We start from the raw sequence: 26461 nt of genomic DNA on the forward strand, positions 1-26461 counted from the left end.
TTTCGATTTCCAGACCGTCCTCCGCCCTTAGCCACATCAGCTTTCATCGGAGTCTTGACGCAATAAGTGTTATACAAAACTAAAAAGATAAAAAACTAAAATCATATTTTTGGATATGGATTGAATAGTTATTTATTTATATTTATTTTTATTTTTTAAATAAATATAAATATAACTATAGATGTGAATTAAATATTCAAATTTTTATTTATATTTTAATAGATTTAAAAATAATTTTTTCAATCTATTTTCACCCCTAAATACACCCGTAAAGTCATTGGATTGTGTTTGGAATGACCAGGTTTGTATTTTGTCTGCATGCCTCAATCTCGGACGGGCAAGTATTCGACCTGCCCCGGTAAACTTTATAGGAAGTGCCGCAGTCGAAGGCAAGCAGATAGACGCCAGAGGACTCCTCCCGCCCCCCAACGTCACCCAGACGACCAAGACCAGACACGATGCAGATCTTCGTGAAAACCCTAACCGGGAAGACCATTACCCTCGAGGTCGAGAGCAGCGACACCATCGACAACGTCAAATCCAAGATCCAGGTCTCCTCCTCCCTTCAAGGCCCCTCTTTGCTCTGGGGTTGTGTTGTTCTTGCCTATCTGTCGATCTTTTGATACGATAGGAATCCACCGATCATAGGTTTAGCGAATAAATTCTCTTCCTGATCTTGTCATGTTCTCAACTTGATAGATCCTTTTTTTTTTCCCTTTTAAATTGTTGTGCATTAATTCACTTGTCTTCTCCTTTTGTTTTTCTTTGATGGATTAGATCTAGTGTTTTTGATTGCTTGATATCCGAGGGTAAGCTAGAGAGGAGACGGGATTAGGTACTATTTCTGAACTTAGGACAGCTGCTCCTACCATGGAGGGTGGCAAGATTTTTTTTTTTGGTGATATTTGATTCATCGTGGAAGGTGTTCTAATTATGGTGTTGATACATAATAGTTTTATAATGTAATGGATCCAAATTAGAATTGATGCTAGGAGGAGCGTTGACGTTAGGTTGACAACGGTTGTTGAAATATATCACAAACTATGAAATGTATGCATCCATAAAACCGGCCCAATCAGAGACTAGATGATTATGAATATTATTATGACAAACATATGCTTGGCATGGAGCACATCCTCACCTCAGCGATGAAGGACTATGGTTAGCGATGTTGTATACATAATTTCATGGAGGCAAAAATCCATAAGGGCAAGATTAAAATGATGTTCCAATTGGGTGGGAGTATAATTGGGTGGTAAGCCAGTCGGACTTTTTAGTCCAGCTGTTTAGCATCTTTCTCAGTGCATGCACTTGGGGAGAGTTCTAGATTCGAACCTAGAAGGTGGCTTTGTCATCATATATCCTAAAAAAGAGAAGAATGAATGTGGTGGTAGGTTTCGGTTATAAATCATAGACGTGAGGCAAGTTGAGGCAGTGTCTGGCATGTACTTTTTTCCCTATATGTTGTATTTTGTATCTTCACTTTTACTTTGCAAGGATATCACAGGTTCTCTTTAGGGGATCCATCATCTTGATTTCTTGTTTATTCTGCTACAGCAAAGTAAATATAGATGTATGGTGTCCCGAGAATTACTTATTTTATTTTGTTTCCTTTGAGGTTAATTTCATATGTCATTGGCATCCTAGCTTTAGTTTTGTCTTCCATCGTTCTGAAAAGTAATTTATAGAGACAATGTAGGATGGCCTTGAAAGTAGGCTCACTATAAGAATTTAAACTTTAAACGTTGGATCAGATTATGAAAATGATTTTCCAATTGTGTATTTCAAAGAAGATGGTGTTTTTTCTGGAAAAGGAGCCGATTTTCTTTACAAGACATGGTACATCTGCTTTATTTATTTTTTTTAAGCAAAGGAGATAAGTTATGGGATAGCGCAAAGAAGTCCACTTTGTATAATGACTATAAAATCTTGCATCTTGAATTGTTTTGCTTTTGACTGATATTGTCATCCACCATTAAGTTTGTGATGAATATGTTCAAACATCAAAGATGCTTTCTTCAAATTGCTTGTAAGGTGGTTGACAAAGTACTTTGAATAAAGAGGCATACTGTTGCTGGACCATAACAGGGTATACCAAGGAGAGGGGACTATACTAAGAATATCAATAGTTCAACCACCTTGGGAGACCAGCCAGCTCTCAAAGGTGAGATTATTAGATGCAGGTTGTTCTATGGAATGTCAAAAAGGCAGATAGGATCTCAATGGGTGAAGGTTCAGTTTAGGCTCTGAATTTTTACCCATTGCTGGGCTTAGAATACTTCATTGCAATATTAAATGGAGACGGGAACACCATAACTAATTAATCCTTTGGAAATTTTACAGGATTTGGGTCAAAAATTGAGGACTTTGTCATGATCGAATCTTCCTAAATTATGATACTGATAATCAATCTCTTTCTTCAACCTCTTAGGTGGAGGTATAAAATTAATTAAAAAGGAGAGAAATGAGATTTCTGTGGTGATCACCACAGAGAGTGGAAATAGGATTTATTTATCTCTTTGGAGAAAGCTCCCTGCAAAGGCATTGGGTGAGATATCTGATGGCTTAAGATGTGAGCTAAGGGCTGTGCAGGTATAAGTGAGAGAAGTATATTGTAGTGGGTGGTGATCATTGTTCACATAAGATTCATCATAGTTGTAGAGGATTAGAAGTCAAGGGAGTTCAACCCTTATGGATTACAATTGCAATGAGAAGGTTTCGTTCCTAGAAATGAGAGTATTGCTAAATTGCTTTCTTAGTATGAAGTCTGCTTGCCATCAATTTTCTTAAAATTTTGGAAGGAAGAATAGATGCCTTTTTATGCAACATAAATAAAACAAATGTTGGAAAAAAATGGTATATAGTAAAAAATTAGCAAGCCGATAAAAATGGAGGAAAGGAGATGAGTTGAGGGGAAGTCAAAATTACAAATGAAAAAGGGCATCTGAAGGTGGTGGAATATACATTTTTACCCATTTTAGCTTCTCTTCTAATGTCACTATCAGATGAAAGTAATCCTATTACAAACTGCATAACACGAAAATTAGGCTACTTCTGTTCAATCAAAATCCAACAAAAAGATAACAACTAAAATAAAACCTTTCAGATCAATGAAGCTGAAAACAAATCAAACCAAATCACAAATGAAGATGCACAAAAATAAAAATTGGGTTTCCAAAAGATGATGAGATATCAATTTCCACCTATTCCAACTTTTCCTCTGATTTCATCATCACATGGCAATAATCAATTAGAGAAAAAATAGGCCTTCTGGTCTTTTTCATATGGTATAAACAAAACCAAGTTATTATACCAAGGCAAATATTTAATAAACAAAAATTCAAGAAACTAAGAAAAATATCTATTTCCTCCTATTCAAGCATTTATTCTAAGCACCATTGCAGGACAATAGTTAAATGAAATCCATTCCTAAATAAATATGTGGGAAGGACGGTTTTTGTCCCCTTTCCCATCAGGTTTCCTCCTTCTCCATGTTGGACTTGGACCTCTTCTTTTCCTCTTCAAATATTATGCTTATTCCTTTTGACCCAGGGAGCTCTTTCTTACCTACATGCGTTTCTCATTACTTTTGAAGAATCTGATCCTTCTCCACCTGCCAACCAACAACATATTCCAACTTTGAGCACTACATAGTAGAACAAGTTCCACAGATCAATAATATTGCAGAATTCAAAAAGGAACCCCATTTCAGCATCTGTCAATAGAGAACATCGCCTTCAAACCAAATTTCTATGTGAATCTTTTATCTTCTTTTGACGTTATTCATCCTAGTCTTGCTGCACATGCGCATGCGCGCAAGCATGTACGTGCGCACAGAGGGAGATACAGAGAGATTGGATGAAATCTTGCATGGCTTTTCCTTTTCGGAGGATAGGGTTGGGAGATTTAAAAAGAGTGACCGGGGAGAGTGATGCAGCTGCAAATTTGAGCAGGTAGAAAACTTGAAATAAGAAAAAGGGTGTGATATCGCCCATATTTACCTAAAATGTCCTATTTAATCAAGGGAGAGAAAAACTAGGAAGGGTATTTTGTAGAAAAAGTTGGCAGAAAAGAATCTATATAGTTGAAATTTGAAACCTTCTTTTTATAATCTAGTGTATATTTATTCATTGATTTCATCTGATTTATTTATACTTTTCTAGTTATGTATGTGTTTATAAGTCTGTTGTGTGCACACACATGTACAGTGATTGGGTCTTTTTACAGTTGTAGTTGGAGGTTTATTGTGTTGTTGATCAGATCATCTTGATAAAACCTCTCTTTGCAAGGCTAACCTTGTTGAATCGAAAATTTCGTGTTCCTTCTTTTCTTTGAATGGATGACTAACTAAATGGTGAAAACAATTGAAAACCAGGTGAAGAATGATTGAAAAGGGTCAGGTTGATCTTTTCAGATACAACATGATCCTTCAAGGTTTGTGAACATTCTATATTTATTTCTCAACGTAGTGTCAACTTTATATGTGTCTATTAGATTCTTTACAAGTGCAATTTTGGGAACATGGGCTTGCTGTAGAACCTAGAATGCCAATTGGAGAGAAGGAAAACCTACCTGATTAGTTATGCAATCAAAGTTCATGCAACCAGGAAGTAAGCATATGGATTTCACCTAGATTTGGAAGTTGTATTTTTGGGCTATAAGAGCATTGTAAGGTTAGACACATCTCCAAAGGTAGATCAAGACAAAACCGATTGGGGACATAGGCTTGCTATAAAACATAGAATACCAGTTGGAGAGAAGGAAAACCTACCTGATTAGTTATACAATCTAAGTTCATGCAACCAGGGAGGGAGCATATAAATTTTACCTAGATTTGGAAGTTGTCTTTGGACTGAGAGAATTGCCAAGGTTGGATACATAGGTAGATCAAGACAAAACCAATTGGAAACAAGCCAATTTGTCAAAATTTGGATCTGTCTAGGTGGTAAAAGTTAATTTATTTTATTCTTATTACATTCTTTATGGAAGATGGTATTAGATTTGATATATTGCTCAAGTAAATCCTCTCAATCTTGGACTATCTTGAGAAATCTACCTTAAAACAAAAATGGAATAAATAATTCAGCTCCAATTTGTTCATGAGCCACAAAAAGATGTTCTTATAAGTGAGCTGGTGGATAAAATTTTTGCAAATAAATTACTTAATATTTGCTTAACCTGAAGGCCAATTTAGACTTATTGAGCCAAAACAAAAGAAGGTTCTCTTCTTTGGGAAAACAAAAGAAGATTCTTAGAAGTATACACCTCCTTGGATTAATCTGGAAATGGATGTTGAGCTCATAATTGGTCACATTATGCATTTGGAAACAAAATTTCTTCTTTTTTTACTCCATTAAGATTTAGTAAAGCTTACCTGGTATGACAATTTATGAGCCAGCTTTCGAAACTGACCTGCAACCAACACAAGATAAATAGGTTCAGGTTTGGCATAAATGTGTTCGGGTTATATATAGGTCGACCCAATTTAACCCATTTATTAAATGAGTTGGGTTTGGATTTATGGTTTTGACTTGGCAAACCCATTCAAGCCATTTACAACCAATCTGTTTAAGACATGTTCGACCCATTTGACCTATTTAAGATCTGTTTAAGATCTGTTTAATCTATTATCACAATCCCAGCCAATCTTTTGGGTTGTTTGTTAAATGGATTATCTAGACAAGGTTGGGTAACCTATTTTGATAGATAAATTAGGTTTGATTTTGGATTTCTAACCTATTTAACAAATAGGCTAGGCTTGGGTTGATAGGTTTTTCCTAATACCCATGTCTCATCCTGGCCTGACCAACCCATTGCTACCCCTAAAGCTTAGTTTCTTTTGACTTAAAGAAGATCATGAGTGGTGAGATCACTAATTGCCATCATTATTGGTGGCCTAGGATTCTTGGCTAATTTGTGTTGGACCGTATCCAAATTGGGAACGCCATTCTCTCCAGTTTATATGTACCTAATTATGTAATTTTATTCTCAAAATATTCTCTTTAGAACTAGTATCCACATTTGATTTCTGAAATCCAACATCAACCAATTGCATTGTAACTCGTGTGGGGATAATCTGTAATACCTATAGTGGAAGATCGGTCTTTTCTTTAAACTTTACTATAGCATTTACTTATTGATTCTAATAACCTAGGTTTTGCATTTAAGAACATTTTCTTGTTTTTATTGAATTATCATTTGCTTCATGTTAAATCGGCATGTTATGAAAGTGGAAATATTGATGACTTTGATCCAAGGTTTGCCGAACTTGTGCCATACGGTACTAGTACTGAAAGGAGACTTGGTATAGGGGCATACCATGACTTGGGACACTGAGTTAACCCCCATATCGGGAGTACTAATACTATACTAGCATGATATTGGTATAGTCTAATACTGAGACGGTGAACCTTGCTTTGATTAGTAATTTACAATAAAACTCTTATATAGATTAATTAATAAGATTGTAAATAAAAAAAAAAAATCAAGGTTATATAAAATTGTTAATCTGCAGAGCTAGAAAGGGCTTTGTATATGCCAGCTTAAGGCTTTTTTGTCAATTTTTTTGCTCTAGGAACCTCTCTATAAGCTAGAAATATTCTAAAATTTAAAAAAATCACTTTGACAAAAATTCAGACAATTGTGATTACTCAATCCAAGGCCTATATAAATGTAATGTGAAAATTAGTTTTACAACATTAACGGTGATGCTTTGTCCTTAAAGCAACGTCCATGGTTGAACAACATGGTTTCATGCTTTTCAAGGTTAAAGACATCTTTATTTTTTTTAATGTTGGATTGAATGTCTTATGGATGATGCTGCAGGACAAGGAGGGTATACCCCCAGATCAACAAAGATTGATTTTCGCTGGAAAACAGTTGGAAGATGGCCGAACCTTGGCTGATTACAACATTCAAAAAGAGTCAACATTGCATCTGGTTTTAAGGCTTAGGGGTGGAACAATGATTAAGGTGAAGACACTTACTGGAAAGGAAATTGAAATTGACATTGAGCCTACTGATACCATTGATAGGATCAAGGAGCGAGTTGAGGAGAAAGAAGGGATTCCACCGGTCCAGCAAAGGTACTTTTTCTTTGAAATTTGTGTCTTATATAAACTTTATCTGATCTATCTTAGCTCTGCTATTGTTCTTTTGGCGTCTGTCTCGTCTGGTATATCTTCTGATCAATTTTCTATAGGATCATTTTATCTTCATCAAAATATTATTCCATTTTAATATTTTCAGCTCACATCATGTTGTCCAACAGAAATTTCTTTAGAATTTAACTTCCAACAAATTACTGTTATTAGGTTTTATATTGAATTTTGGTCTTGCTTGGCACTTTGTCCTTTAAGGAGCAATTTCAGATAATATTTTCTTTTTTATTCTCCTTGTTCCTTGAAACTTGTTTATCAGTATGGTTGATTTCTGTACTAGAAACTTTTTATTTTTTTGCCTTGATGTTTACTTGAACAATTTTTAACTATTCTCTTGTATATACTGAGAAACAAGTCTTAGTATGGACACTAAGGAATTGGCTATGATACTTTGATCAGAGTACACATATAGGAGACGGGTTACTGGTGAAATAACATAACCATGTTGTCTCATTTTCATGTTTGTTTAGCACCATTAGGAAATGAAGGAAAATATATGTTGCATCACAATTCTCTGCTGGATCGTTTACAAACTTTCTAGTTCCAGACTTCTAGTCACAAAGTTCTGAACAATGATTCCAAACAGCCGAGCTACTAAATTGTGGCTCAAATCTTAAATTGGTGTTCCAGTTTGTCTTCTTGAATGTAGTCTTTTAGATGATTAGGTAGGCAATTAGCTATAGATTATCCCTTCCATTTTACCCGCTACATTGATCTTACACATAAATATTGAAGGTTATCTTTTGCCTTCTTTAAGTTACCTCCCTAGCAAAGTTTTAAAATTAGAATTAGGTTTATTGCAGATTGCAGCTAATGGATTTTTTTCCTGCTGTTTCACATTGACTCTGATCAGGCTTCTTTAGTTTCATGAACTAGAAGGATAGCAGTGTAGTTACTAACAAATGAAGGTGGTGGCGCTTGCGCGCATGCACACACACACACACACACAGAGAGAGAGAGAGAGAGAGAGAGAGCATTCTTGATTTATATGGCTTGTCAGGTACCTGGCCCTCCAGCACTATTAGTATCTTAGTTGTGGCTAGTTGGTTCATTAGCAAGAAATATCCAAATTTCTTCTTTTTTTTTTTGTTTTTCATTTTTCATATTTCAAGGCATTCTTGTAGATCATGCATTACTGGTATGTGAAACTGACTTGACCTTTCCATCTAGTGTTTTCGGAACCGTCCTGAACCGGCCGGTTCGAGGTATGCCGAACTGTACCGGTGGGGAACCGAGATGGTTCCGGCATGGAAAATGGCACATACCGGTCTCGGGGAAGAAAAGAGAGAAAAAGAAGAAAAGAGAGGAAGAAAAAGAGAGAGGAAGAAAAAGAGGGAGGGGGTCTGTCGGAGGAGCTGTCGGAGGGCTTCCGACGGGCCGTCGTGGCCCGCGGGCGGCGTAAACGCCTCCCGCGGCTCCGCGGTGTGAAATAGGGGCGATCCGCCCCCGTTTTCCATATTTTTTTTAAAAAAAACTTTTTTTAAATGAAGAAAAAAAAGATTTTTTTAAAAAAAATATGGAAAATGGGGGCGGATCGCCCCTGTTTTATGCCGCGGAGCCGCGGGAGGCATTTACGCCGCCCGCGGGCCACGACGGCCTGCCGGAGACCGGAGACCCTCCGATGGCCCTTTCAGCGGACCCCCTCCCTCTTTTTCTTTCTTCCTCTCTCTCTTTCTATGTCTCTCTCTTTCTCTTTTTCTTCTCCGATTCGGCTTTGTTTTTCTTCATCGGTTCGCCTCTGTTCAAAATAAAATGGGGCCGTGTTGAACCGTACCGCTGACTAATCGATACGGTCGCTGGTAGCGGTTCCGCAAACCTTGTTTCCATCATTTTGCTCTGAGAATGCCGTGGCTCCCTAGTGCTGCTTTGGATTCAGATTCATAATGTAGATACACTGTGATGTATTTTCTATTAGATGTATGTCCTAGAAGTCAATTAGGACAACTTATGTAATCTTTCTAAGAGCATAATTTGTAATCTTGATTTATTATTGAAATAAAATTCAAGTTATTTATCCATTTATATTGTATAATGTGTCTATGAATCGTTCAATGAATTAACAAGATGATGACACATATTCTCAAGAATTGAGAATTTGAGTCAAATATCATTGGTGGTTAATTCATAAACTGTTTCCGACCGTAGAATCATCACGGAGATGGTGATCGATCCAGATAGGTTGGTGCATGGATCGCTTTCTTATGGATAGATGAGTTTGGAATCTACAGTGTAGGGACACTGAGCGAGAGTGCAAGTGCTTGTTAAAAAATAAGGACGCTGAGCGTGATCAATACGAGTAGTCATTTGAAATCTATCTTCTCGTCGTGACATATTTGATGCTGCAGTAGTGTGAATAGTTCTTCGACCTACGATGCCTCAACTATTCACAATGAGGTTGTTGTAATTTGACTACACCATAACTCGATCTCTTAGTCATACGGAGTCTTTAGGTGTATTTGATTGCAGTAGGTTCATTGTAGGAATGGAATGTGCACTTATATGGGATCTATCAATCCTGATAGTTAGGGAGAAGTCCTATGAGGATCATGAAACTAAGTTCGGAAGTCCATGGCTATGGCAAGTGTGAATGATGGAAAGGAGTTTCTATGAGGATTTATTAAGAACTCAGATTGCTTGAATCTTACATGTGACAAGATCAGATTGACGAGTTATTCATAACTTTAGTGTTGTCGGGACTCATGATAGAAGAATCGGACCACATGGCAACTGCACCTAGATGTTCATCTATTCAGTTTTGCTGGATTGCCATTACATACTGTTAGGTGTCATTGATGGATTGTAGGACCAATTGAGAATTATTCTGATGATCAATAATTCTCGAATTAGCTGAATTGGAAGGGGTTCTAATTTATTGAAAGGAGTTTCAATGATATTGTTGATGGAGATCACAATATATCCTACTACCAGACAAAATTGAACCTATAGGGCCACACAACAAAGGATTGGATCTAGGATCGTACAATTGGGCTCATGAGGTTCTAATTGGTTTAGATTTGAGAAATCCTATTAGATTTGGGAAAACTATGCTAGCACATGGTAAACCCAAAATCCACTTTAGACTTGAATCCTTATGAGATGGGGATTGGATCAAGTCAATTACAAGCAATATGGGCAGCCAAGAGTTGATTTTTTCTCATAAATTAAGTTGGAAGAAATTGAGTTTGAACCTAATTGGATTGAATCCATGGTTGGTGCCCCCTAGACCTATTACAACTAAGAAAAGGAGAAAGATGGGGGGCACGCCCCATCTAGTTTTGGCATTAAAGAGAGCAAGTGGAGGCGCTCCAAGAGTCCTAACGAGAGTTGGTTTTGGGTTCCTTGCGAGATAAGGATGGTTCCTTATAAGATAAGGATCTGATTTAATCAAATTCCTAAATCAAGTAGGACTTAGTTTTGGCCTATAAAAGGGCATGAGATGTGATCTTTAGAGATATAAGAAAGCAACCAAAAATCCTAGCTTCTTTAGCTCTCCACGCCCCTCTCTCCCACTCTTCCTCACGCCCACACCTAAGGGTCGAGCATCCTTGGTTTCCATGCCTAAAGGTTGGGTGCCTTTTGCCTTCTACGTGCAAGATCCGGATTGCTGATTTGAGAGTTCTCTCATCTTCTTTCTTCTTCTTTGAGGAGCTTTCTTAGATCTGTTTCGAGGATATCTATAAAGATCGGACGCTTGTGCGACTCAAAAAAAAAAAAAAAAGATATTCACGATCCTCGATTGCGGAGAATAACTATCGCGCAAAGGTGAAGATTCATGATTTTGCTTTCATATAAATTTTTGTTGCATATAGATCTTAAGAACATGATAGGGATAATTTCATGAGATGAGATCTAGAAGATGAATGTTAGATTAAATCATTTCCGCCACTTGTATAAAATTTTTGTTATTCTAGCATGCATGCTATCCTAGTATTTTTTTTAACTGGTATCAGAGCATGGTTGCATGATCATGTTCTTAGATCTGAAATTCAGATTAGCTCTGAATTATTTTGCTTATTGATTAGATCTCTATTTCACATTGGATTTGAAAATTCATGTTTATCAATTGTATATGAAATTTAGATGAGATCTGAATTTTATGTTTTCAAATAAGCATGATTGTTCAATTAGATCTAATTTTTTGTTTTATTTGATTCTGATTTTTTGTGTTTTGATTTGAAATTTAGATGAGATCTAAAATATTAGATCAAAAATTTTAATGAAAAATCAGAAATTATGATTGATAAATATTAGGGTTAATCAAGGATCATTCTGAAATAAGATTGTCTTGGCATAACAGATGCTATGCTGAAAGGTTGTCCTAGGATGATAAAAGATGAAATCCTAAGTCACACATCTAAAATTTAGATTGGATCTGAAATTTTGGATTAGAGATTTAATTGATAGGCAAATAGATTAGTTTAAGTTCATTCTGATATAAGGTTGCCCTTACATAAAGTTGGTTCTGCTGAAAGGTTGTTCTGGGATGATAAGTGATCAAACCCTTTAATCATAAGTCATCTTTTGAGAAAAGAAAAGACTTGATTAGATTATGAGATAATCGCGATGTGGTTCATTGATGCTAGTGATCACATTGAGTCACTACGACCCTTGATGTAGGGTTGTATCATGAATTCACTTAGATGGTTGCAATAGATCAATTGGTGGTGAGGAACCAAAAATCGTAGCCAATTTGGATGAGGTTAATCTATTGGTGTCTAAGGCAAGTGCTTGGAAAGGTGATTACTTAATTAAGACTGTTGCACCAACAGTGGAGAGCTTCCTATCGATCTCCACTTATCTGGCCAATTTGGTTGACCAAATCTGATTTGGGGTGCTTAGGGTTGAGTTCACCATAATTACTTTGCACCATGAGTCTGGTCTTGATGAGTCAAGACGTGATCTCAATAGTAAATCCAATCAATTGTGGATTTACATGTGATGTAAATAAACAATTAAACCTAAAGATGTAAAATAAATCTTCTCACAAAATATTAAGTCGAGCGTTATTCCATCATTGTAAATGTGCGGGCCCTTCCGGATGTTGACTGTTTTCGTCTGGATACAGTGGTTCAGTTGTATCAAGGAAGATGCAACCACTCTATTAGCATGAGATGCTGCAAAGTGGAGATGGGGTTGCACTCAATAACTGTCAGGTGAGGGTCTTAATGATGACTTCATTTACGCAAGAACGGCGGATCTGACTTAGCTGAGGAATGAGGCCAATAACTGTCAGATAAGGCTTCAGGAATTAGAGATCGGTGACCACTGCAATTTGCTTGAGAAGTATTGGAGAAGAGTTATCCACTTATTGATTGATATATCGTCAATAACTGTCAGGTGAGATAGTATGTCAATTGATGGACCTGCAGTACTCACTTGAAATCCTAATTGTGGAGGTTTTCGTTTCTCCACTCGAGGAGTGTAGAAGATCTGAGGAAATAGTGAGAGTTAGTTTGATTTTAAAATAAAAATTCTAAAACAAATTAAGAAGTCAATTACAAATTCTAATTAGAATTTTCTCTCTGTAGAAAAATGTCTGCTTCAAACTCTCTAATCTGAATCTTAGAAAACAATTGATTGACTGGACCTAATTATAAGGATTGGCTCAGGAACTTAAAGATTGTCTTGAGTTCCAAAAAGCTGAGCTATGTTCTTAACCAGGATTTTCTTGCACTACAAGCTCGTCCGACCCCTGATCAAAGGACTACCCACGAGAAGTGGTTGGATAACGACAATAAGGCACAGTGCTACGTGCTGGCATCTATATCTAATGAGCTCCAACGCCAGCACGAGGACAAGAAAATTAACTAGGAGCATGTTAGCCCACTTATAAGAGATGTATGGTGAGCAGAATCACGTAGCTTGCTACGAAGTGTTCAAGAGACTCTTCAAAGCAAAAATGCGTGATGGGCAGTCAGTCCATGAGCATTGTTTGATAATGATCAAGGATTTTGAGGAGCTTGAGAAGCTCGGAATGTCCATGGACAAAGTGTTGCAGATTGATTTGATCTTGCAATTTCTTACTGATTTATATGCGCAGTTTATTGTAAACTACCATATGATTAAAATTGAATGCACCAAGGCCGAATTGGTCAACATGTTGGTGACAATGGAAGACACCTTGAAGAGTTCAAGGGGCATTATTCTAGCTGTGGAGTGGACTTCTTCTAAGAGAGTCTATTGGGAAGAAAAGAAAGTTCGTGAAGAAGCAGAAGGTAGAGAATAAGCCGAGGAAGGAGGTTCCCAAGAAAAAGACCGTAGAGGAGGAAAGTGTTTCCACTGAAAAAACAACGGCTATTGGAAGAGAAACTGTCCTGCCTACTTAGCCAGCCTGAAGAATAAGAAGGATGGCACACCTTTTGAAGGTATGTCTAACCTGCTCGTTATCGAAATTAATATTACGGTTTCTTCTACATCCAATTGGATTATAGACTCTGGTTCTAGTGTTCATTTGTGCACTTCTATGCAGGATCTTGGGGATAGTAGGAGGCTGAGGGATGGTGAGATGACCCTACGAGTTGGAAATAGAGCAAGAGTTGCGGCTGTGGCTGTAGGGACATACCATCTGCGACTACCATCAGGATTTAGTTTAATTCTTAAGAACTATTACTATGTGTCTGCGGCTAGTAGAAATTTAATTTCTGTATCTTGTTTAGCATAGGATAACTATGTAATTAGTTTCATAAGGACTACTATACTATTTATTTTAAAAATAAAATGGTTGGAAGTAGTTTCTTAATTAACAGTCTCTATCAGTTGCATGCTGATGTATCTGTGAATATAACCGAGCAGGATGTGAATGCCATAGGAATTAAACGATCTAGAGATGAGATTAACCTAAATTATATATGGCACCTTAAACTAGGTCATATAGGAGAAGAAAAGATTAATAGATTGAAGAAAGATGAGCTATTGGGCTTATTAACCTCTAGGTCTTATCCGGTCCGTGAGTCCTGTCTTTAAGAAAAAATGACCAAACTATCCTTCGTGGGACAAGGGGAAAGGACTACTGAGATATTTGCCTTGGTACATATTGATGTGTGTGGCCCATTTGATGTGGTGGTTAGAAGAGGTTATCTCTACTTCATTATCTTTATCGATGATTACTCATGGTACGGATATGTGTATCTCATAAGATACAAGTCTGAAGCCTTTGAAAGATTTAAAGAATTCAGAAATGAAGTAAAAAAGCAAAGTGAAAAATCTCTTAAGGTTCTTCAATTAGATTGAGGAGATGAATACCTTAGTGAAAATTTTTTTAATTATCTTAAGGAATATGGCATAGTCTCACAATGGATTCCACCTGCAATGTCTCAACTCAACGGAGTTTCAGAACGAAGAAATCGAATCTTATTGGATATGGTTTGATCCATGATGACCTCACTGACCTTCTTATATTTCTTTGGGGATCTGATTTATTAACAGCGAATTATATATTGAATAGGGTTTTTTCTAAAACTGTTCCTACCACACCGTATGAGATATGGCATGGTAAGAAACTAAATCTAGGTCATCTCAGAATTTGGGGTTATTCGATTGATATCAAAAGATAATAGGCGGATAAGTTAGAAGTCAGATCTCTAAAGGCTCGTTTTATCGGATATCCTTAGGAGTCTTTAGGATATTATTTCTATCTTCCAGAAGATCACAATGTGATTATGAGCCGATATGCCATTTTTTTTGAAAAATAATTTATTCAAGATGGAGGTATAGAAAGACAGATTGGGCTCGAAAAGAAAGTCTATGAAGAGCAGCGAGCTTCAGAACCTGAAGAACCCATTCATACCGAGTCAATACACGCATCTCCTCCACCTCATAGATCTAGTAGGATTTTCCATCCTCCTGATAGATACATGGGTATCGTCACTGAGGATATAGAGGAAATGTTTCTCGTGGAAAATGGGGTCATGTTGATGACCCTAAGATCTATGACAAGGCGATATTAGATATCGACTCTGAGAAATGATTAAAGGCAATAAAGTTGGAGATTGACTCAATGCACTCAAATCAGGTCTGGACCTTAATGGATCCACCAGAAGGTATTGTACCTGTCGAGTGTAAATGGATCTACATAAGGAAGATAGGTTCAAATGAAAAGATAGAGACCTTTAAGGCAAAGCTCGTAGCAAAAGGTTATAGTTAATGCGAGGACATTGATTATTGGGATATCTTTTTGCCCGTGGTCATGCTAAAATTCATTCGAACATTGCTTGCTGTTGCAGCATATCACGATTATGAGAAATGGCAAATGGATGTGAAAATTGCTTTTCTAAATAGATATCTTGAGGAAGATATCTATATGGAGCAGTCTTTGGGTTTCACTTCCAGTGATGGAAATCATAAAGTCTGCAAGTTGCAAAGGTCCATTTATGGACTTAACCAAGCATCTTGGAGGTGGAACATTCGTTTCAATGATGTGATTAAATCATTTGGTTTCATCAAGAACGAGGAGGAATCATGTATGTTCAAAAATGCCAGTGGGAGTGCTGTCACTTTCCTTATACTATACGTGGATGACATACTCCTGATTGAGAATGATGTTCCCATGCTGACATCGGTCAAGTTATGGTTGTCTAAAGAATTCTCCATGAAGGATTTTGGGAAGCATCTTTTATTTTAGGGATTAAGGTTTATAGGGATAGATCTAAGAGGATGTTAGGACTTTCACAGATGATGTACATAGAGGAGGTGTTGAAGAGGTTCAGCATGAAAAATTTCAAGAGGAGACTTGTATTCTTTAGGTATGGAATTCATCTCTCCAAGAAAATGTGTTTCAACACATCGAAAGAGATAGAATGCATGAGCAAGATTCCTTATGCTTCGACCATAGCGAACCTCATGTATGCCATGCTATGTACATGACTTGATATAGCCCATGCTATGAGTGTCATGAGCAGATATCAGTCGAATCCAAATGAAGAGCACTGGACATCTGTGAAATGTATCCTTAAATACTTGAGGACTAAGGATATATGTTCCTGATCTTTGGAGGTGGAGAATTGAGGGTGCAGAGATATATTGATTCAGATTTTATGTCTGACATTGATGATCGAAAATCGACATCAGGCAGTGTATTTTTATGCAATGCTGGTGCTGTGAGCTAGAAGAGTTCCAAACAGCTTGTTATAGCGGACTCCATCATGGAAGCAGAGTACATCGTCGCATCGGAAGCTGTGAAGGAGGCATTCTGGTTTAAGAAGTTTGTTGCAGAATTGGATGTGATGCCATCAGATGTCACTCTTCTACTACGACAACAACGGTGCCATAGCGCTAGCTAAGGAGTCGAGGTCTTATAAGAGTTCAAGCACATTGAGCGACGATTTCATCTAATCTGCGATTATCTTGAGAAGAAATACATCGAGGTATAGAGAGTAGACACCACTGACAACGTGGCTGACTCACTAATGGAGTAGCTGAGCCAATAAAAAATTGAAGTCCATCTTGAGAAGATGGAACTTAGATTTATGGTCAATTGACTTTAGTGTAAATGGAAGATTGTTAGATGTATGTCCTAGAAGTCAATTAGGTCGACACATAATTTTTTTAAAAGCATAATTTGTAATTTTGACTTATTAATGAAATAAAATTTGAGTTATTTATCAATTCATATTGTGTAGTATGTCTATGAATCGTCTAATAAATTAATAAGATGATGACACATTTTCTCAAAAGTTAAAAATTTAAGACATGTGTCATTAATGGTTGATTCATAAACTGCTTCCGATCGTAGGATCATCATGGAGACGGTGATCGATTTAGATAGATTGGTGTACAGATCGCTCTCTTATGGGTAGATGAGTCTCGAATCTACAGTGTAAGGATACTGAGCGAGAGTGTAGGTGCTTGTTAGAGAATAAGGGTGCTGAGTGTGATCAATACGAGTAGTCATTTGGATATCTACCTTCTCGTCGTAACATCTCGATGCTGCAGTAGTGTGAATAGTTCTTCGACCTGTAGTGCTTCGATTATTCACAACGAGGTTACTGTAGTTTGACTACATCATAACTCGATCTCCTAGTCATACGGAGCTTTGAGGTGTATTTGGCTGCAGTAGATTCATTGTAGGAATAGGGTGTACATCTATATCAGATCCATTGATCTTGTTAGTTAGGGAGAAGTCTTATGAGGATCATAAAAATGAGTTCGGAAGTTCATGGCCATGACAAATGTGAATGATGGAAATGAGTTTCTATGAGAATTCACTAAGAATTCAGATTGATTGAATCTTACATATGACAAGATCAGATTGACGAGTTATCCATAATCTTAGTCTTGTCGGAACTCACAATAGAAGAACCGGACCACACAGCAATTGCACCTAGAGGTTTATTTATTCAGTTTTGCTGGATTGCCACTACTTACTGCTAGGTGTCACTGGTGGATCGTGGGGTCAATTGAGAATTATTTTGATGATCAATAATTTTCGAGTTGGTTGAATTTAAAGAGGTTCCAATCCATTGAAAGAAGTTTCAATGATATTGTTGAGGGAGATCACAATATATTCTACTATCAGACAGAATTGAATCTATGGAGTCATACAACAAGGGATTGGATCTAAGATCGTACAATTGGGCTTATGAGGTTCCAATTGGTTTGAATTTGAGAAATCCTATTGGGTTTAGAAAAATCATGCTAGCACATGATAAACCAAAATTCTCTTTAGATTTGAATTCCTATGAGATGGGGATTGACCAAGTCAAGACCAAGTCAATTGCAAGCAATATGGGCAGTCAAGAGTTGGTTTTTCTTCATAAATTAAGTTGGAAGAAATTGGGTTTGAACCCAATTAGATTAGATCCATGGGGCACCAATTGTTGGCGCCTCCTAGACCTATTGCGATTAGGAAAAGGAGAAAAAGATGGGGCACATGCCCCATCTGGTTTTGTTATCAAAGAGAATAAGTGGAGGTGCCCCAAGAGTCCTAATAAGAGTTGGTTTTGGGTTCCTTGTGAGATAAAGATCTGATTTGATTAAATTCTTAAACCAAATAGGACTTCGTTTTGGCCTATAAAAGGGACTTGAGATATGATCTTTAAAGACATAAGAAAGCAACCAAAAACCCTAGCCTCCTTAGCTCTCTACGCCCCTCTCTCCATCTCTTCCTCACGCCCACGCCTAAGGGTTGGCGTCCTTGGTTTCCACACCGAAAGATTGGGCACCTTCTTCCTTATATGCACAAGGTCTGGGGTGCTGATTTGAGAGGAGTTCTTGCATCTTCTTTTTCCTTGAAGTTGCTTGCTGGTTTCTTGGTGAAGAAATAAAGAGGAGCTTTCCTAGATCTGTCCCGTGGATACCTGTAGAGGCCGTACGTTTATGCGGCTCAAAAAAGAATCGAAAAAGATATCCACGATTATCGATTGCGGTGAATAATTATCCGCGCAAAGGTGAAGATGAGATCTTCATGGTTTTGCTTTAATATAAATTTAGTTGTTGCATATAGATTTTAAGAACATGATAGGGATGATCTCATGAGATGAGATCTAGAAGATGCATGTTAGATTAAATTGTTTTCACTGCTTGTATAAAATTTTTGTTGTTCTAGCATGCATGCTGTTCTAATTTTTCCTTCATTTTTCACTAATAAGCTTCGAGTTAAACTTTATAGATAGAGTTGTAGTCTATACTAGTGCCAAACTGGAACTTTGTGACATAGCGATCTCAAGTGAAGAATGACTTGATATTTTTGGTATGGTAGAGTATCCCCTTTTTTTTTTTTCAGATGACTTATTTGTAAATTGTCCCTTGAAGTTGTGATTATTTTAATCACATGCTGATGGTAGCAAGTAAATAAATCCTTACTCATAGTATAAGTAGTGTTTTTGGAATGGTATTATAAACCTACTGTTGATCTTCCAGTCAATTTTTTTTGGGGTGACTTTAAACTGCAAAATCTTTTGTGCTTCTCCACCATGGCAAACAAATTCTGTTTGTATCTTTTAATTTTGTATCCTTGCGTTCTCTTTTATAATGAGCATTATACAATGCCCTGAGAGCAATTTCTGTTTACCTTAGGTGGATAATATCAAAACTCCAAGGTGGTTAAGGATGATCTATCTCCGATATTGGCTGAAGTTTTGGCAGCTTGTTTTGTTTTTAATATGTGTCTCTCTCTACCAAGTTTCATTTCCTGAAGATCTTAGCATTTCGTTTCCTTGTGCAGGCTCATATATGCAGGAAAGCAGCTTGCGGATGATAAGACTGCCAAGGACTACAACATCGAGGGTGGTTCTGTCCTTCATCTCGTGCTTGCTCTAAGGGGTGGTCTGTAGCAGGAGCTTCTGATATATGCTACTGCAAAGGAAGTGTGGGGCGTGGGGCCTCGACATCCAAAAAAGAAAGAAAAATACATGGCACTTTTTGGGAATGGATTGCTGTGTTCTGAATAGAGGCAAATTTGCTGTTGTGATTGAAATAACATGAATGCTTAAACTGATTGCACTTGCTAGCTCCAAGACTTGCATGTTGGATGTTATACTATTCCTGTTGTTCAGGTCTTCTTCTATGGCTGTGTTGCAATTTCTTTCTTTTATACTCCTTAAGGATATTTGTAATTGTGTTTTTACAGTTCTAGCCTATGGCAGCTGTCAAATTGGGCAAGCTCTTATGTAGAAATCGCTGGAAAGAAAAAAAGGGAGGCGGCAAGGTGGTCCTCGATCGGGAGTCCCAATTCTAGGTGGTTGAACGTAAAGAATTTTATGATGGTTTGTTGGAGTGTAAATCTAATGGACACTATTATGTTCATGTTTTAGATTTTTCTGGTTGGGTCACAAATGATACGGTAAGATATGCAAATAACTAGAATGGTGGAGGGATTCGTTTTCTACTGTTTTAGTTGGTCCTAAAAAGAGAAATATATATTAGTATTAATATGGTTGATTGCAATATGAATCGGCCAACTCGTTCGTTTCCAGTAGATACAGGTGCAACATATGGAATCATATGGGTATCATTCATGTTTGTATGTATATATGTCTATTTCGGGTCAATTAAAAATGACAACTTACAAAACCTTGAGCTATACCTGATCAAGCGTCGGTCGAGACATCTTGACCTATACCCAACCACGATCCAGTTTCGGTTACTCATTTAAACCTAGCCTAATCTATTTTGTAAGATCTAATCCCTAGCAAAACCATGCTACGATTTAATCCCTAATAAATCTGTCCAACTGATCTGTTTCTAAAATGATTTAAATAACTAGTATCCGGAAAAGATTAATCACTCAAAAGATGCTTATCTAAGATCACGACTCAATCCAAGCTGGACTATTTTTGATCCAGATAGAAATCTACCCTCATGACTCGAGTTGGGTCGAAAGTTTGATCCATACCTAATCCTTTAAAGTTTGGCTTAAGAAATCTGACCTACCAGAACCTAACTAATGAAACTCTCGACCCAAACCTGATCAAATAGATTGGGTCGGCTCAGTTTGTGCCACCCATGCAAGAGAGTAGTGGTTGGGTGAATAGACAAATGACTCAAACAATCTAGTAGTATTTGAGTCGTGGGTGGGTTTGTGTGGCTTGGGTTTCCTAGCACACTGGTTGAATGTCTAGGCAGCGCTGTGTCCTGTTCTATAATAAGATCTTTGAACCACCAATGAGAAATTGATTCTTGTAATATTTTAGCTATGCAACTAGAAAGAACATTCATGACCACTAAATGTTGTCCCATGTATTTATAGAATGATATGAATTCCCATTCCAGAAGTGTTATCTAGCATTATCTTAGATTTCTTTTTCCTTCTTTTTTTTTTTTTTTCCTGATGTTTCTAGCAACTTTCGAATCATTTATCATCGACCTTCCATTCCTCTTCCTAAATCCTCCAATCAGAAATTTAAGTGTATAAAAAGGACAAGCACAGGACTTGAAGATAAGGGTTTCAAAAATTCTTTAAAATTATTAATGCACGTTGAGAGGATCACGAAATAAGAGTGCTCACTACAGAATCCCTATGTTTAGATATTAGAAAAGTCTTGATTCTATATTCAGCATTAAACATGAATTGTTTATATTTCAGTAAAAAATCTTACACTAAACTTGAATTCTTTGTGATGGTCACAACCTCGTAAAGATACTTCTCTTTCCACATACAATAAAAAAATAAAACAATAGTACAAGAATGTGACAAAGCTTGAATGTAGCAATATTGTGCACCGGTCAAAAAAATGGTGGTTATACCTTGCTTTGGACATTTAGCAATGATTAATCCCTAAAATACTAACTAAGCTAGAGATCCGAAGCCTTAGCTCGAACTCGTGAGAATCTTTGTCATTTTTGGCTGATGAAACATTGTCGTGTCTCTGAGCCATTCAATTTAATTCCTTGGCCACCTATCAGAAATACGAGTAGGAAAAAACACCAAATGTCAAAGAATCCAAGATCTTTTTCCTCTTGATTTCTTCTTAGCCTTCCCTTGTGCCCTAATCCTTTTGCCACGTTCTCGGCTTGTTCTTGTTATCCATCTTGGTTCTTTTATACTATGAGACCAGGACATCATGACCAGGAACAGCCCTACATTGGTTGATAACCCTTGTGATTTGGACCAGGGCTGGAGCCAAATGCCAAATCAAAATCCAATCCTACATCCCAAATTAATCATTTGTTTAAACGATTGGCCATTAGAGCCCTTGGGCAACCTAGTTATATGCATTATTAGATACTAATACCATACTTTAGACCAACTAATCAATCAATCAACCAAACAATCTCCATGCTTTTGTTAACCTCCTCATTGAGCCCACCTTCTTTATGCTCCTTTATTTCCCTCTTTGTGTGCTCCAACCCATCTAAAGAGAAAAGCTCTCCAGAGTTATTCCTATATATCCACGCTCCTTTTGTTCTATGAGATACCCAGATGAGAAGATACCCTTCTCAGCCAATAGCACTCATGATTCCTACCCACATACCATGCCTTGGAGCCTTTGACACATCACCAACTCCTGACCCCAACTGATAGCCGTACGTTTTAGGGGGTGCTTTGTGGTTGCTAATGGCTGCATGATGATGTTAGAGAATGTGGATAAAGCCATGCAAGAACTTGACACGTTTCGCAAGACAAGAAGGTGGGAGGAAGCTAAGGGCTAAGCTAAAGAGACACATGGCTCACCTTGTTTTCTTTCTTTCGGGCTTTTTATTTGTTTATAGAGAGCCGAAAGGTTAGAACCTTTCAATGAGGATTAACTTAATTAAAGTGGCTACCATACTCATGCATTATTAATCTAGAGGCAAAGAGATGTGAGATTACGTATCAAAGCATGGGATTATACAAGTTAATTAATGAACCTAATTATTGGCTTTTGTCTTGTACCTTCCATGGTTTTATACACTTTAGCTAGTGATGCTTTCTAAGTGAAGGCTGTGAAAGTTGTGTCCAAGGGATTGTTTTCATGAGATAAGTAACTGGGTCCATTAGCAATGGGCACCATGCCTCTCTACATGTGAATAGAAAAAAAAGTTAGGTGCATGCATCCCTTATGTTGGACAACTGTATTGTCTTTCTAATAATTGTATCAAGTGCTAGGCGTTGCCATTTCCCAAAGTGGCATCTTAATTTTTTTCTTTGTAATCATAGTTAACAAATAAAGCTGCCTTAAAGTCCTTTTAAGTTATTACCCAAAGTGGAGCAAGAAGCACATAGTTCATTCCTTGATGAAAACTCCTAATACAACAGGAGTTATAGTGCCTGAAGATATTTAGAAAAATAAAAAACTATAAACACCATACACTTATGTCTTTTCACCCAGGTGTGGCATGATAATAGATAGCCAGGTACAACACAGTATACTTTGGGTGAGCATGAGTGTCTAGCCTTAAACTAATCTAACTGAGCCTTTGGCTCACATGAGTTGGTACTATTCAAGCATGAGGGAGAGAGGAACACAAGCATTGAGAGACTCATCTATGCCCATAAACACTTTTGAAGTAGTCTTAAAATACAATATATAAAAACATTAACGTACAAAAAAGAATCATAGGGTGCCACGCCATGCTGCCAATGAGCTATAGGAATCTTGGACATACATCTCATGACAAGGGAACTCATAGTCCTAGGGATATTAGCGAAGCATGTGAAGGAAATGATGACATGAAAAAGAACCATTGGAGAATAATTTGGGTTTCTCTTTTAACATCTCCCTCAATAAAATTGGATTTGTGAGTTTGAGCAGGGGAATCATAAAGAGTAGAGGGAATCACATAGGATGCTCCCTGAGAGAATATTTTAGTTGCCTAATGCCTGTGTTAGTACCTTGGCTCGTTACTTTAATGAGAGCAGCTTAGTCAGTTTTAAAGATACTTGAAGCATAACTTGGCACGTGTAATCATTATTATGATTAATCTCATCCATTGTAGTATCTGGATATTAGATTGTAGCAATCCATAAGCATGTTTAATTTATTCTAATAGGAGTTCGATTACATATATTAATAAGTTTTATGGTCATGGTAGGATCTAAAGATGTATATATATATATATATATAAGTGTAAGTATGGCATGATGAATCTCAAATTCTACAATGTGCCAAAGTAATGACAAGTAAAAGCATGGCACGTTGTAGCCTAGATTTGTTGACACGTTTAGTTCCAGGGTGTGTTTGTTTTCAGCTAAAAGAAATTGTAGAACATTTTTCAACTGGAACTCTTTTTTTTGGATATGTTTGATATGTCCAGGAAATGATTACTCGAGTCTGCTTTGTGTAAAGTTTTTGATTAAAGCGTAGATTAAGTGGAACTTTCTACTGTGGTACTAAATAACCAGATGTAAAGGTGATAAACGAACAACTTGCTCTTTGGAAACACCTGCAAATTGATCAGGCTGCTAAAACTCTTGCTCATTGCTGCAAGACAATGCCTTGCTCTATAGTTTCTTCCATGCTTATGAAATATTTTTGCTTTCTTTACAGAAATATTCTCTTTCAACATCCTATATTTATTTAGAAACTTTTGTAGAACAAGTTTCTTTGTACTAATTAATCCACCATGTTCCTTTGCATTGTAAATTGTAATTAGTAACCGCTAGGAGGACCCCAACACAAAAGGTTATCGAAAACTTCTGCCAGTGATGAAATATCACGAACGTAATGATTGCGTGGTTACGTACGTGTTCATCAATGGCAGAGGAAACAAAGAAGGAAAACAAAAAAAAAAATTCTTTTTCTCCCATTTACATGCATTATCTTTGCTTGATCGTCATTGAATTTAGAGCTAGAGTGATGCTTCAAGCATAATTAAGTTTGGACCAAAGATGACAATAGTCAATTCATTTCATTGGTTTAACTTGATTTAACCTATAGATTTATTTAAGATTACTTATTTAACAAAATAGTAAGATTCAAATTTAAATTTAAATTTTTTTTAATAAATAAATCAAATTCGGATAAACATATTTTTGATTCATATCTAACTATACCAATATGATACGATCGCTACCCCTAATTTGGGTGTTGCTCCATTGTATTTTTTTTTTCAAGAGAAAATAAATCCAAAACATAAATTAGTTTTACAATTACATTTTAATTATAATTCAGATATAAATAAAGTGAACTTCGCTTCCAATTGCAATTGCAAGAGGCTTTCTTTGAATCCAAATTGCAGCAACCTCTGTGATCACATGTTTAATGTGATCTCCTCTGGGAGGGCTAATCCGTGCGTCAGCCGTGTCCGGACGAGTCAGAGACAAACCCCGGCAACCTTCTTTGCTCAGGCTTACGGCTATCCTTACACTGTTCTCGGGCTGACCACGGGGCCTCATAATTGAGAGGACGTCCGAGTTTGGCCACGTCAATGGGCCTGCCCGGGTTGACCGCACATCTGTGGTCAATGGCCTTTGCCCCCGCCACCACAAAAGCCGAAACAAACTGTGAGCTAAGTGGCATTATCTCATGGGGACTGAAAAAAATAGAAAAAAACAATAAAGAAAAATATCTAGGGACGTTTGGACTCCAATGCAACCAGTCATTATTTATGATGATAAACATCGGAAAAGCAGACTCTTTTGCCCAGTAGGAAAGAAAAGTTAGACCCCTAGCAGGTTGGATCATGAGGAAAGGATACTTCTTTCAAGTTACATGGATATCGGTTATTATATATGAGTTAAAAATGTTTGTTATTGTACCAATTCCTTTTTATAAGCATCTATCATTTCCGAGATCCATAAGATTCAACAAGGATTATCTCTGAACAGGGGTCTGCTCTGTTGCAAATGCATCTGCGTAAATTCGAGTCCGAGTGAAGGCAATTTGAAAATGGTTAGCGCTTGAGATAAGGGCTAATGTACTGCTTTTTGCTTACTGATTATTGGTTAGGCATAAATCACCTTACCATGAGATCATGGGATGCTAGCTTGAATATAAAAATGGGTGGTACTTGCCCTTATCGATAATAGTTGACTACTCAGACAATGTCCACATGATAAATGAGATAGAATTATAATTGCTATTTAACTCCAACCTTGCCTTTTATCGATCTAAGTGACCTCGATTAGGACATGATTGGCCAAATTCAAATAGATAAGATGCCGTATATGCATATACAATTAAGCTGTATATATAGCATGAGAAGAGTGCAAAATTTAGAGAGTATTTGATTGGGAAGAGTGAGGGTCTGAAATTGGAATCGGAGTGGATGACTCTCGTTCTAATCGTTTAGTTGGAAGGAGTCTTATTCTGATTCCGATTTTAGAATGGAATGGGAATAGGTCAATCAATATAGAACTCAATCCCTATTCTTCTCTATAGATTCAATTTTTCATTCCAATTTCGATTTCGATTCTGATCACGAACCAAACGTTTCGAAGAATTTGACCTTTCTGATTCCGATTCCAAATCATTCTCATTTTTATTCCTATTTTGATTCGATTACGAACCAAATGTCCTCTTAATTTTTTCTACAACTTTGAGATATGAATTGCAATTCAGTTCACGAAGCCAATGAAGACTGACAATATCAAATGCAAATATGATAGATTAATAAATATTTAGCAACATTCTTTGATCTTTGTCTTGGGAGGTTAAAGCTTCTCCAGTTGAATGAATTGTAATTGAGAGAATAACGTGATGCATGTGATCCACATCTCACACCTGCAACCTTTCATGCATTAGATGGCACCCCTCCATTAGAAGGGAAGTAGTTTGTAATCCAATGCCGTCCACATATAGGGCACCATACGGATTTATGATTGTGATCCAAGTTTTGGACAAGTAGCAAGCATTAAACTTTCAAACGGTGCATAAGAGATAATGAGACGAAAACTGACGTTACATTCATCATCAAGTACACCAGTACATCGACTCATGACACAG

General features: G+C 37.0%; 1 protein-coding gene across 2 annotated transcripts; it reads left to right on the top strand.

Moving 5' to 3' along the window:
- Positions 1 to 326: 326 nt before the first annotated feature.
- LOC105034698 (ubiquitin-NEDD8-like protein RUB2) lies at positions 327 to 19662 on the top strand. Of its 2 annotated transcripts, XM_073256223.1 has the most exons (4): positions 327 to 551; positions 6826 to 7085; positions 19173 to 19195; positions 19321 to 19662. In XM_073256223.1, the coding sequence occupies exons 1-4, from the start codon at positions 459 to 461 to the stop codon at positions 19413 to 19415; spliced, it is 471 nt and encodes a 156-aa protein (XP_073112324.1). In that variant the 5' UTR covers positions 327 to 458; the 3' UTR covers positions 19416 to 19662. The 2 variants fall into 2 exon arrangements, with proteins under 2 accessions (XP_073112324.1, XP_010908251.1); XM_010909949.4 differs by lacking the exon at positions 19173 to 19195 and having other exon boundaries at positions 330 to 551.
- The last annotated feature ends 6799 nt before the right edge of the window (positions 19663 to 26461 follow it).

The sequence above is a fragment of the Elaeis guineensis genome, chromosome 1, assembly GCF_000442705.2.
Source record: "Elaeis guineensis isolate ETL-2024a chromosome 1, EG11, whole genome shotgun sequence".
Taxonomy (NCBI): domain Eukaryota; kingdom Viridiplantae; phylum Streptophyta; class Magnoliopsida; order Arecales; family Arecaceae; genus Elaeis; species Elaeis guineensis.

Bases quoted from the DNA above. Each gene is read 5' to 3' on its own strand.
- LOC105034698 (XM_073256223.1), top strand. From the start codon at position 459: ATGCAGATCTTCGTGAAAACCCTAACCGGGAAGACCATTACCCTCGAG. The intron at 552-6,825 runs GTCTCCTCCTCC...ATGATGCTGCAG, and splicing joins ACGTCAAATCCAAGATCCAG to GACAAGGAGGGTATACCCCC. The intron at 19,196-19,320 runs GTGGTTAAGGAT...TTCCTTGTGCAG, and splicing joins GATAATATCAAAACTCCAAG to GCTCATATATGCAGGAAAGC.